Genomic DNA, 13,191 nt, shown 5'->3' on the forward strand with positions numbered 1-13,191 from the left:
ATTGAAAGCTTCCAGTGCAAGTATTATTAACTTCCTTTGAGGTTTTACAAGTGAGACTTTTTCTTATTTTAAATTCACTCCTTGACAGTTTTTAATGATAATTTCAACTTCTTTTCTCAACTAAAAGGGAAGAGGTGGAGGAAATGAATTCATTGCATATACTTAGCTGTTTCCCAATGTCATAAGCTTTTCTTTTCTTTTCTAAATATGTAAGTGAACTGCAAAGATATCACTTCTTTTACAATGGCATAGAATATTTTTAGCAGTCTGAAATAGATTTGCTTTCAGACTGTGTTATTTTCATCCTTTGGAATGCGTAACTAAAACATTACTGTGAATGAATCTATAGATTTAACTGAATCCAAGCAAATAATAATCATTTTAACAATACATGTTGCTGCTCCAGTCCTATTTCTTCTATAGGCACATGCAGATTTGTATGAACTACATGTTACACACAAGGAAGTGTTGCCCCCTATTATATGACTAACTATTTAGCATCAGAGAAGTGATCTGCCCTACCTTCATCTAACTTTACTTCCCCAAATATAATCAGTCAGTGCAACTAGCCTAATAATTAATTGGGTTTTTAAAAAAGTTCTTCTCATTATTTACATTGAATCTTCTATCCAGCACATGACAGCATAAAACACTATTAGTTGTTATATAATAAGCTAGCAGTCATAGTTTTTAAGGACTGATTATCAGGCTTGCCATTCCTTTTTTAATGGTGTCAGGTTTTTTTCCTTCGCTGTACAGTTCAGGTAAATGATAATTTCAATTATTTTTTGGATTTAATGGCAAACCCTGGAGAAGAAAATCCTTGAGGGGAGGGGAGCCAGTGATTGTCTGTGTAAACCCAAAAGCATATTCAGTACCTTTTCTTGATAGCCAAACAATACTTTGTCAATTATATGTGGACCAACTTTCAGAATGGGCATATTTGAAGAACTGTTTCTTTATAAATTGAGAAGCGAATAAGCCAGTGTGTGCCTGGAGATGTGTTTGTGAAAGGATCTGCCATGCTGTTCTATGCCCTCAGCCCTTTAAATCATATTTTTGTAATGCAGCTGAGATAAGAGTTGACTTCTCAAACTTAGCCATGGTTCTCATGCTTCATCTGAAGTTTCAACACTGAGTCTATAATAACTGAGTTTGTTTTTCTTTATATTTTCCTTTTTTTATTATTTTGGAATAGGTGTGTGTGGTGAAAGCTGTCAATTGGTGCTAGGAAAATAGTTAATCATGAAACTCTTCTCTGGGGGCAATTCTTCTTATTTAATTCTAGCCAAATGGTGCTTGTATACTGTCTGATAGATTGATTAGTCAAGACATTACCATGTAAGAACAATATAAGTGACTGTTTCTCTGTAGAAGGGTTTACATGCACCATGTTCACCACATTTCTGTTTCTCAACTTATTATGAAAGTTCTTTCTCTTTTTCTCTCCTGAGATGCTCCACATTTTGTTTTTCACACTCCTTTGTTTCTTCCAGCCCCACGATTTTTCCTTCTGTTAGAATTACTCTATTTCAAACTGAATTCTCTGTGTCTGATCTCCTAGATTCCGCCGTCAGCTCTCAGAACCTTGCAATTCATTTCCTCCTTTGCCCGCCATACCAAGGGAAGGCCGCCCGATGTACCAACGGCAAATGTCTGAGCCAAACATACCTTTCCCACCTCAAGGGTTTAAGCAGGAGTACCATGATCCAGTGTATGAACACAATGCCATGGTTGGCAATTCAGTCAGTCACAACTTCCCCCCTCCTCTGATGATTAAACAGGAGCCTAGAGATTTTGCATATGATTCAGGTAAGTGGAAGGCATTATTTCATTACTCTGTTGTTGTTGTTGTTGTCGTCATGTGCCTTCAAACTGATACTCATATCCTTTTCTTGACATTGCTTTCCTCTGAGAGATTATGACTTACCCAAGATCACCCAGAGTGTTTCTATGGCTGAGTGAAGACTTGAACCCTGGTATCCCTGAGTCCTTGTTGAACACTTAAACCACATTGGCTCCCTTTCTTTTTTTTACTGCAGGATTGTACTTATTGAAGGGGATGTGCCTCACCAAAAAGCCACATTAAAAAGGATAACCTTTACATAAATCTGAATATTGCTTTGAGTTACCATGTTAAATGTATTGCTAGAAAGGGCTTTATCTATGTCATTAGCACTGGCTCATCCAACATTATCACTATCAGGGTGGATTTTAACTCCAGAAGAAGGTAGGTTTCTGTATGTGATGTGATGCCATTGCTATCAAACTACAATAATTCTGGTTAGAAATGTAATCTAGCCTTTTACCGCAAACTGTGGTTTCTTCTGGACCTTCTGCACCCCGCTTCCAAGTGACAAAGGAAACAAATACATGGCAAACATCTCAGATGTTCTGGGGTCTGCTGTAATTTACATAGTGGTGTGGGTGTGTCTAAATATGCCACCTTTTGATTAATTTAAGAAAAAAACATACCTGAAATGTAGTTTTCTGTTAGATTTGTATTATTTTCTGTCACCTTCCACAAATAACAAGTTAAGTAAAAAGACATCTAGTTGAAAATACTAATTTTCACAATATATAGGATAATGTATTATATTTTAAGGCAACCCTGAAGTAAGCCTGTTTGGTTGTGGTGCCTCAACTGTGGACTAATTGCTACAGGGAGACGTGATGTATTCCACCACTGCAGTGGTTTTTGCACCAGCTCAAAATCTTTTCATTTCTACAGCCATTTCAATCAGTTCATTTGGTCCATTATGTTGTTGCCTCTTCTGTTCTGATGCAGTGCTTTTGCAGATCATTTAATTTACTGTATTATATGTCATTTTAATCATATTTACACACTAATTATGGTAATGTATCTGCAAGAATGAATTTTTATTTTAAATAAATAAATAAATAAATAAATAAATAAATAAATAAATAAATGAATGGTAGGCCAAGAACCTTGGCTATGCTGCCAGGATTGAAGGGTCAATGGATAAGATGTTGCTTTCCTCCCCCTGCTCCCAATAAATAAATAAATAAATTCGGTGCTCCTTCTATTTTTGTTCTCTCTAAATGATCCACACATTTGCATGCACAAGATACGTATCTGTGGTCTTATTCCTCCACGGTCCTGCACTTGCTCACTCTTCTTTTTGCTCTTGTAGATGTAGTTCTTTGTGCACCAAGCCCAACAAAATTTTTAGAGAGGGAAGCAAAAAAAGCACTAGGAGATTGTGAACTGGTTCTGGTCAGTGTGCATGAGATAAGAAAACAGATCACTGGTTAGGATGAGAGCAAGCAATTGGGTATGAACAGGAGAGGGGCCTGTACTTGGAGGGCTCTGCCAGCTGTAGTGTGCGGGACCTCTGTTTAATTGTCTCTGTCTGACTTTAGTCTGAATTTAATACCTTATAATCATACTTTCAGTGTAATTACATGCTGGAAGCAAAACATTACACCTATCTGAGGAAGAAAAATGATTGTTTAACTTGAATCTGTAGATCATGATGGTTATACTGTCCTCTACACAGTTTTGTCTTGGCAGCTCCCTCTTGTCAGTTTTAGGAACAGGATTGGAACTTGTTCATTGTGGGGATAGGCAACAGAACTCCTGGAGCACTTGCATAACACACAGTTACAGCATTTTGATACTACCATGTCTCCATCCATTGGAATCCTGGGATTTGTAGTTCTGGGTGCAACTAGAGATCTCTGGCAGAAAATTCTAAATATTTCATGAAAGTTCAGATCTTTGGATTTCATTGAATGAAATCCAATTAAATTCAATGACAGTTAAAATGGTCTTGCAGTGGTATAACTGTGCATTGTTAAATGGCCCCTGGTCAGACAAAACACATAGCGTTAATATATCATCTCTTCCCTCAAAATTATTGGTGTACTTTTTTTCATAAATCCCACTATTGTTTATTTGAATTTGCATTATCTGGATGCTTTTGGATGTCTGTCAAGATAGCCAAGGTGAATTATTCTGACAATCATCTAATTTGACTTGTGACCTCAGTACCAGTTTATGAGTATGATATGTTTATTCCTCTTAAGAAAACATAGCACATGTGCCCATTTGTTCAGTCTAAGGAATCGGCAATGTGTTACCGGTTAAAGCTCTCAAGATGGGTTATTACCTGGTACAGATCATTTGTTCTGAAAGCTGAGTGTAGAGGACCTTATCTTCACAGCCGCTTCCCTAGCTTTACAGAAACTGTTGAATTGGTGCTTCTCACTGTCCACAAGATCCCCCCCCCCCCCAGTTTGTGCAAACACAGTTATTTGGCTTTCATGCCTACAAAGTATCCCTAATAGCCAAAATTGCCCTTTTAAACAAGAGTTTACTGATTTAAATGGTTCTTCTTTCTTAGCTTCTCAGGAGAAAGTCCTTGATTACCATCATACTAAAATTAAAAAAAATTAAAATCTCTCTTAATCAGAGAACATCAGTGTACCCCTTTTTTATCCTCAGAACAGCCCTGTGAGGTAAGCCTGAAGTTGATTAAATGGAAGCTCACTTGGTGGGCTTTATAGTTAAGTTGGTGACTACAACATGGATCTCCTCAGACCTGGTATGTCACTCTAACTAGTATAGTCCATTAATTATCTATTGTATTTAAGTCTAATCTATGCCTATTCACTCAATGTTTTTTCAGAAGACGTCATTTCGGTTTGACTTAGAGCATAGTCCCTGCTGATGTCATATAAGCCATCCACACAACAAACAACAACATCTTGCTCATTATCTGGGATAGGGGGATGACAAAGCTGCTATATATGGAGGGAGGGAAGGATAAATAGATACATACATTCACACACAGACACTCATGAACTATTAGGTGTTTAGTAGAATTGTCTGTTACAATGAAAAAATATCTATTTGATGATATGACACTGATTGTGTCATTTCTCTCTGTCTTTGCTCCCATTGGCAAGTTCATGTGTGAGTGTGTGACCACATTGTACAATGTGTATATGTACAGTGGACCCTTGGTATCCACTGGGATATCCAGGACAGACTGGATTATATACCATGGCACAGTGAAATGGTGTCCCTTATTATATACTTTAAAAATATTTTCAAGCCGTGGATGGCCGAATCCATAGATAAAGAATCTATGAATATGGAAGGTCAACTGTTATGTTCATTGATATAGATATATTCCTCTCCAGTTATCTGTCTCTGACCCATGGATTGACCCAGAATTCATTTTGAATTTAAAGTAATTTCTTTGCAGAGAGGAATGTTTGTGCTGGTTTCCCATTCCTAGCATCAAAACTGATAGATAAGACTCAGATGAGTTGTATTGTGATCCCCTATGCTGTGAAAGTGTCTCCATGTACACATCTTTCTTTCTTCTTGGGAATATGGTGGACATTCATTCCAATATGTTTTGTTTCTGATTCCTTTTCATGTTTCTGTTTTGCTGTTAAGTTCAGAAGTTGGTCCCTGTGCTCTTGCAGGAAAAGAATTAGTTCTAAAAATGAACTATCATTGCAACTAGTGGCCATGAAAAATTAATTTGTGGCCTCAAAGTACTTTTTATTGGCATCAAAATCCCTGCATTTAAGTTCCAACATCTGTACACAACATAAATTGTAGTCAACAACTATGGTTTGATGGTATTTTGTCTTGTTGCCATCTGTTCTTCAAAAACCATATTTTTTCCTTGTCCTTGCTCTAAGTGTACATTAAATAAACCTTTTGGAGACATAATGCATTTGCCATTGAATCATTGATTTTATTATGCTTATGGATGTTTGGGGATAAGTTGCACTGAAAAAAGAGCTTGCATAATATTACTTTGCTGTCCAGATAAAAACCCAAGAAATCTGTTTTGCAAGATCATTACACTAAGATGTTCCTTCTGGGATATTTTGAAAGAGGCTCATAACTGCTGATTGCTTTTGAGCACTGTATTCTTACCGGTTTTGGAAATCTGGTGAATGAAAACCATTATTATGGAATGATTATAACTCTATTAAAACATGACATTAATTATGGCATCGGAAATGGCAGATCAATTAGTTGTAATTGTAATTGCAGGTATGCAATTTCTATTGCAGAATGTTGAGATAATGGAACATGGAAAGAAAGAAATGTCAACAGAGTAGAAGCTGTTTTATTTTTTCCACCCATCTGAGAAGCCATGCTGTGGGAAAATTAGGAAATATAAAATAAGGCAGAATCTTTGATTTGGCTAATTTCTACTGGAGAAGGAACAGAAAAACTTTAACTTACACAGAACTCTTTTGTTGAGGTGTTCTAATTCAGTAGCTTACATATTTTTTAAAGCTAGTTGAAGTTAGTATATTTAAAATAATGATTTACCGATACTGTATTTTTGTGTGTGTTAAGTAAAATTGTATTAACTAATGGATTACTGTTTTGTTTTGTGTGGGTGGGGGAAGGAAAAAGATATAAATAAAGCAATTAAGTAGAATAGCCATAGGAACTAAACCTAGGAGTTTATCACACTGGGGCTAATTTTGGCATTAAAGAGAGATTAGAACACATTTAAAACATCCTGCAAATAAAGCAAAAATGGCGAGTAATTGCGTGAATGATTATCACATGCAATTGCACAAATAAAGTGATATTGGAAATGCATTGTCACTGAAATCCTGAAAGTAAAAAGATGTATGTTAATGCTTCTTTGTAACAACTTTAATAGGTTTTGTGTTATCTGTGAAATCGTTTCATGTAATTACGTGATTTTTCTAGGATATTCATGGGATAAACTCCCAATATCCATCATGTGATAAACTCCCTTGAGTTATTACTTACCTTTGCCTCATAACTTTAAAAATACTTGGCCATTATTTGACAAAATATGACAGGTCAGTTGACCTGCAAAATGTATACATTTATTTTAAAAGGTCCGGCTTCTTTATGAGCTTCCACAAGAAAAAGGTATCCTAAGGTGCTACAATGTAATAAAATAAGACAAATATGACAACAGTCTGTCACTTTTAAATGTACGCAGATAGAAAACTGGGATTGTGGATCGAAGGAAGGCTAGGATCTCTGAAAATCATTTTTGAAGGTAACTAAGAAGCTCCATACTTTACAGTGCTCCTCCTAGAATGCCATCCATGGCCATCAAAATGCCTGGTATGAGAGAAGCTCCTTTGAATTAAAAAATATAGATAATAGGGTCCATATATCATTACCAAAATCTTGTATTATTATTATTATTATTATTATTATTATTATTATCCCGCCTTCCTCCCAGAACAAGGGATTCAAGGTGGCTTACAAATCTAAAACAGTTCAAATTAAAACACTATTAAACATGCAAAATGCAAGTTTAAAAAACAGTTAAACCATTCAAACATTACATTATTAAAATTTAAAGTTTAAAACTCTTTAAAATAAAAACAAAATAGCATTCCTGTCATGCAAAAGTCTGGTGGCATAGAGATGTTGCTGGAAGAACAGCAGGGACAGAGCCATCCTGGCATCCCAAAGGAGGGAGTTCCAGAGCTTGGGAGCAGCCACTGAAAAGGCCCTTTCTCTTGTTCCCACCAAATGCACCTGAGAGGGTAGTGGGAGATAATAGGAGAGTGCTAGATCTTATTTTGCATGCAAAAGGTCCCAGTTTGTCCTGACATCTCCTGGTGAAGGAATCTGGTGGTGAGAAAGATTTCTGATGTAAACTCTGCAAAACTATTGCCATCAGACTAAATGGGGCTTCCTATGTTTCTGCAGCATTGGCAGCTACCTTATATCAAACTATCTGTCCACCTAATTCAGTATTATCTGCTTTGACATTCAATAGCTGGTACTGCTTCTTTTAAAAACAGAAGCTGAAGACGCCAGAGATTGCTTCTACATGTTAAACCATATGCTCTACCACTAAGCTATGGTGCCTTTTTATAAGGTTATGAGTGAATACAGTTCATTATTTACAAAATGTTCACAGATATACATACTTCCAACATGGTGAAGCTGAAGCCTTTTAACTGGCAGTAGTGCTATTTAAATATAAGCAGAGAATGGTTTCTCCCTAGCCTTTCTGGCCAGGTGTGATAGCAGAGAGTACGTTAAAGTTGGAGAACCTTTGGTCCAGATGTTTTGTATTGCAACTCATGTAATCTCATACCACTGACCATACCAGCTGGGATTCCTGAGAGTTGAAGTCTAATAAACCTGGAGGACCATGTTTCCATAGCCTGTCTGTAGTATACAGCTCTTCTGTACATCAGACTTTGCCCAGATTCATTTGTGGTAGTTGTTGTATGTCTTCACCTTCCAACATATGACAAAATTATCTAATACAAATTTGTTTGTTTTAAGGCTTACCCATATTATGTTTAATTCTTCCTTATGTCTTTTCAGCCAAGGAGCAACTAAAATATCTTCCCAGAATTCTGAATTGTGGTTTGGAGGATAGAATGCATTATGTCCTTTATTTATAAATGAAAGGAAAGGAAACCAAATAAAAGGAAACCAAATTTCCTGAAAATTAACATGAAAAAGTGTGAAATTTGGCCAGTTCTTTTTGAAAACAAACCAAAATCAAATTATCACCCTTCCTTAGTTTTGCTTTTTGAGCACCTGTTAATAAAATGACTTTCCACATATCTTGCAATAAGGCAGTACATTCATTAAGTGGTTAACAGTAACAATTAAGAACCTTTTCTCTCTGCTTTGTAATTGCTCCTGAAAAGTAAATCCTCCATGTCTATGCTAACTGGGGGATTCTGGTAGTTGTTGTTCAAAAGTTTCCAAACTTTGGTTGAATGCATAACATAGAATTCTGGGTCTTAACTTTGTCATTAGGAGTCATTCCTGGGTCAGCCCATGCTACATAAAGTAGTAGTTCTGTGGAACTCTGGCATGACACTGAAAACACTTCAGTTATTGCTTAAATAACGCTCTCAAAGACATGGGAGTGCCAATACACTTGATATTTCTATTGAGAAATTTATACTCAGGAGAAAAATCCATTGTCAGAACAGAATATGGAGAAACAGAATGGGGTGAAGAATGAGAGGAAGACTGCACACTAGATGACTAGAGTAAATTGGGAAGTACACAGGCATGAGTCTTCAGGAAATGAGCAGAGCAGTGGAAACAGGGAGCCTTGTAGATGTCTCAGCCACAGGGTTGCCATAAGTCAAAGTGAACTTGAGGGCAGCAGACAGCAACAACACCTATATAGAGCCAGTGTGACTTTGAATCTGGAGACCAGGATTTGATTGCCTGCTCGACCATGAAACCCACTGGGTGACCTTGGGCAAGTCACATGCTCTCAGCCCAAGAGGAAGACAATAGCAAACCTCTTCTGAACAAATCATGCCAAGAAAAGCCCATGCTATGGCACCCTTATGGTCGCCATAAATCAGAAATGACTTGAAGTCACACAGCAACAACAACAAGGGCTACTGAATTAGGTCCTAGTGTAGAGATGTGTATGGAGTTCAATAACACATGCTATGTGGCTGTTTCCTCATATTATTAAGAAAGAATTTTGAAAGGGCAGGCTGGGTGGCTCTTAACTAGCTCCTTTCTTATTTCTCATCTGTGAAGAAAACGACAAATGGAGGATGAGACAACAGGCCCACAGGTGCCTTTAATCAGGGTGGAGGCAGAGCCATGGAAAAACTCTGAGGACATCCTGTTGGCTTAAAGCCTACACAGCTGTAAATCATTTGGCCAAAGCAATACAAAATGAAGTTGGAGGAGTGCTCATTGAGGCACTTGCAGCTCACATAAGAATTGCCTACACCTCCTTAGACAGGCTTATTTCATGCTTTGAGGACTCAAGACTAATACAATCTCACTCTCAGATTATTAAACAACCAGAACTTAGATTTCAGTAAAAGTCTTAGATTTCACAAATGTGAAATGTGAACAATCCCTTGGCAGTTGGTAATATTCTTGATGGGCTGTCTCTGTTTCAAGAAAAATTTCAAGTAATCTTAACATCTCCAGCAAATAAGCATACAGAGGGGCTTATAAACACACACATGATGCAAAGGACCAAAGGAGCACCTCAAAGCTGCTGTGCCACGGCTATCATGGCCTTTCCAGGGCTCAAAAAGGAGCTGCTTTTTGCACCCTGGAAAGGCCAGATCAGTGCTGTGGTGTGTGGTTGCTGCGGTCCCGATCTGGCACAGCTGGAGGCAGCAGCAGGCTGCCCCTTAAGGCCAGTCTGCACAGCCTCACAGTCTTCAGGGATTTCATGTGCCCATGTACATGGAGTTTGACATTGCTTATTTATCTTCAAAACAGCCTCTCTGGGCTGGTGTCTGCTTCACCCCTCCCCACTCCAATTCTCCATCTAAAACAAAGTTTAAAAGTTGATGTTACCAAGCTCATTCTTCACTTTTTATATGGAGGTATAACTCCATATGAAATCCGACTCTACTGCTGAGAGTGCTACATCATATCTAACAGGCAATAACTATGAAGTTTTGTCTCGCTCTCGGTTTTTGACTTTCCCTCCCTCCCTCCCTCCCTCCCTTCCACCAGCCGAAAGAAATGGATAAAATATCCTCTGAATCTACTGTTACAGTAAGTGGCAGTGGCTAATGATTTGATTTGAGAATTGAGAATACAGTCTGGATTTACTCTTTGTGCATTAACGCAGGTCAAACGGACATCGGCTGCATTTTAAATCAGTAATGGAAGGCTGAAGCTTGTCTTAAACCAATCACATCAGCCTTACCAAAGACTGACTGATCCCTAGAGGCTAAGCCCAGTAAGCAAAGCTTTTATATGAATGGAGCCTGGAGTTTCATTCATAAAATGGATGCTGGAGGGGAGGGGAAAGAAATGCACACATTGGAATGTCCATTTATACAGAGCTGAAGGGTGTAGTGTTCCCTCAGCTGCTGCTCTCGCTGGTTGACTTGAAGCAATGATTAATGCTCGCTGGCCTCCTCTGCATGTAATGTGACACCATTTATGGCCTTGGTGTGTTTCTAATGTATGGTGAATGAGAAGACTACATTCTCCAATCAGAAACATAAACAGGAACTGGTTGGTCTGAATTCCATTCAAATATGTCACTTCAGCCAAGCTGTGTTTGTAGAACTTAATTTTTTATAGACAGAGAACAGGGTGGGAGAAGAAGTTAAAGCAGGTTTTTTTGTCTTGTTTTGTTTTTTGCAGCCAAGGCTCACTAAAAGGAGAGCAATCTCTCTCTCTCTCTCTCTCTCTCTCTTTCTCATTTTTTGTGCAGTTCCTTATAAAGTGCAACATAGCCTGCATATACTGTAATTTAAAAACAATCCCCAATATTACAGCAATAAATGTAACATGTTAAAATAGGCATGTAATAATTTTGCAGTCATTTCCCCAGAAAAACACAAGAGCCTTTTTGTATGTGCATGGTTCTGCTGTCAACAAGAGCAACAAGAAGTCACCCCCCCCACCACCCAATGGAGGCTGCTGTTGCCTAATGTGTTTTTTGAAAACCGGATGTTGTGAAGATGCCAGAGTAAACCAGCAGCTCACTATCGAAAGCAATCTGGTGTATTTCAGGAGGAAAACTGGCTTTTCTTTTGCATGTGCTTTGGTTTCTTTTTGGAATTGCTTTAGCCAAATTAGATTACAACTTGTAGGTCGTTGCCAGATGAGAGGTAGGGATTAAGTTCTCTTTCTAAGAAGCCTGGCTTTTGTATTTATTGGCATCTGTCATGATGCAGAGTTTCTGTTACTCCAAATTAATTTTAAGTTTTGATTTAATTTTGCAGAGATTTTATTTTTGGTATCCTCCTTTAATGTGATCCTCATGTCCCTGCTTGAACATTAGGAACATAGGCAAAGAAAGTTGACTGCATATGTGTATGCAGACATTTTAATGTTTTCTGCTGTTGGATAATATAAGTACATATAATATTTAATAGGATTTTTTTGTGGGTGGAGAAAATCCATAGCATGTCTGCGGTTCTTTGTTTGTATCACTGGCTAAATGTGTGAAACAGGAAGTCCCCAGTTAGATTTCAGTAGGCATCAAATGTCTGTTTGTCTGTTTCTTCTCTCCCTTTGTTGCTCTCTCACACATTTTGTTTTTCCTTTAGTCACCAACCTGATACATTTAATTCTTTTTTGTTCATTCTCTTAAATTCTGTAAGTTCTCGCTGAGTTTTTTTTGGGGGGGCGGGGCGGGGGCAGGGGTTGCATTGGAATCTATGCCAGTGTCTTCTGTCATTAGTCCAAGAAGCACAATATTGTCTAAGCTGCCTGGCACCATCTCTCCAAAGTTTCAGACAGGTCCCCACATTAATATGGTAATACCAAGGCTTGAACCTGGCTCCTTTGTATTCAAACATATGTTCTATCACTGAGTAACTATAAGTCTTACAGACTTTCCTCCAAGGATAAGGGATATCCAGAAAGCTATTCCCTCCAACTCCATACCCTCTCTGTTCTTTTGTCTCATTATGTTTAATTGTAGTATCACTATTATTTGATAAACAGACAGCGTTCTATGGTACCTTACATAATAAATCCAACTTAATGCATATAATAACTTCAGGAGTTTTGGCTTTTTCCCTCTCCAGCACTGACAAATCATTCCAGAAGGGTTCCAATCCTTCTGGAGAAGATTTAAAGGTTTGTAGTGTAAGGGGGGGGGGGGGCATGAGGAAGATATTATTATTAGAGAAATTGCCCTCCTGTTTGTTTTTTTATTCAGATTATTTTGTAAACATTGGGGGGAAATATTATTATTATTACCCTTTATTTATAAAGTGCTGTAAATTTACACAGCGCTGTATATACAATACAATAGTCACACTCTCCTTTACAGAGTGAAAGTCATTTCCCCCCTAGTTCAGGGACTTGAAAGTAATTATATATAACATTTGCATAAAATGATCATATTTTACACATTAAAAGAACAGTGCATTCAATGTTTAATTAGAAATTAAACTTGCTTTTTTAAAAAAAAGGGGGGGGGGGTTATATACAAATGGAGCTACAGGGTATTCCTGGCAATGAAAATTATGGTAACATAGTCCATTCACAGTATTTGTTACTGATAACAAAACATCCTGCCACTAGATAAACCAATTAACCTGTGCTAGTGTGATATGCAATCTTCATCCCAATTTGGTCCTCTGATGATAGATTGGACCATCTGAGACATTATGTGAATGAATATGTATTGTGGGACAGTGAACATTAATTACATTATAAATATAATAGAACAAATAAGCTGACTGAGTAAAACTACAAAA

The 13,191-nt window shown here is 37.6% G+C and overlaps 1 protein-coding gene across 4 annotated transcripts in view; it reads left to right on the forward strand.

Annotated features, from left to right (window-relative positions):
* The window catches only part of ETV1 (ETS variant transcription factor 1), an 88,473-nt gene that overhangs the window by 50,678 nt on the left and 24,604 nt on the right, over nt 1-13,191 (forward strand). For all 4 annotated transcript variants that reach the window (XM_089533140.1, XM_089533141.1, XM_089533142.1 and 1 more), the window contains one exon: nt 1,565-1,812. In XM_089533140.1, the coding sequence (XP_089389266.1) occupies nt 1,565-1,812 (248 nt within the window). The remainder of the gene's footprint in view (nt 1-1,564; nt 1,813-13,191) is intronic.

Source organism: Sceloporus occidentalis, unplaced genomic scaffold (assembly GCF_023333645.1).
Source record: "Sceloporus occidentalis isolate IW3139 unplaced genomic scaffold, rSceOcc1.0.p SCAF_7, whole genome shotgun sequence".
Classification (NCBI taxonomy): domain Eukaryota; kingdom Metazoa; phylum Chordata; class Lepidosauria; order Squamata; family Phrynosomatidae; genus Sceloporus; species Sceloporus occidentalis.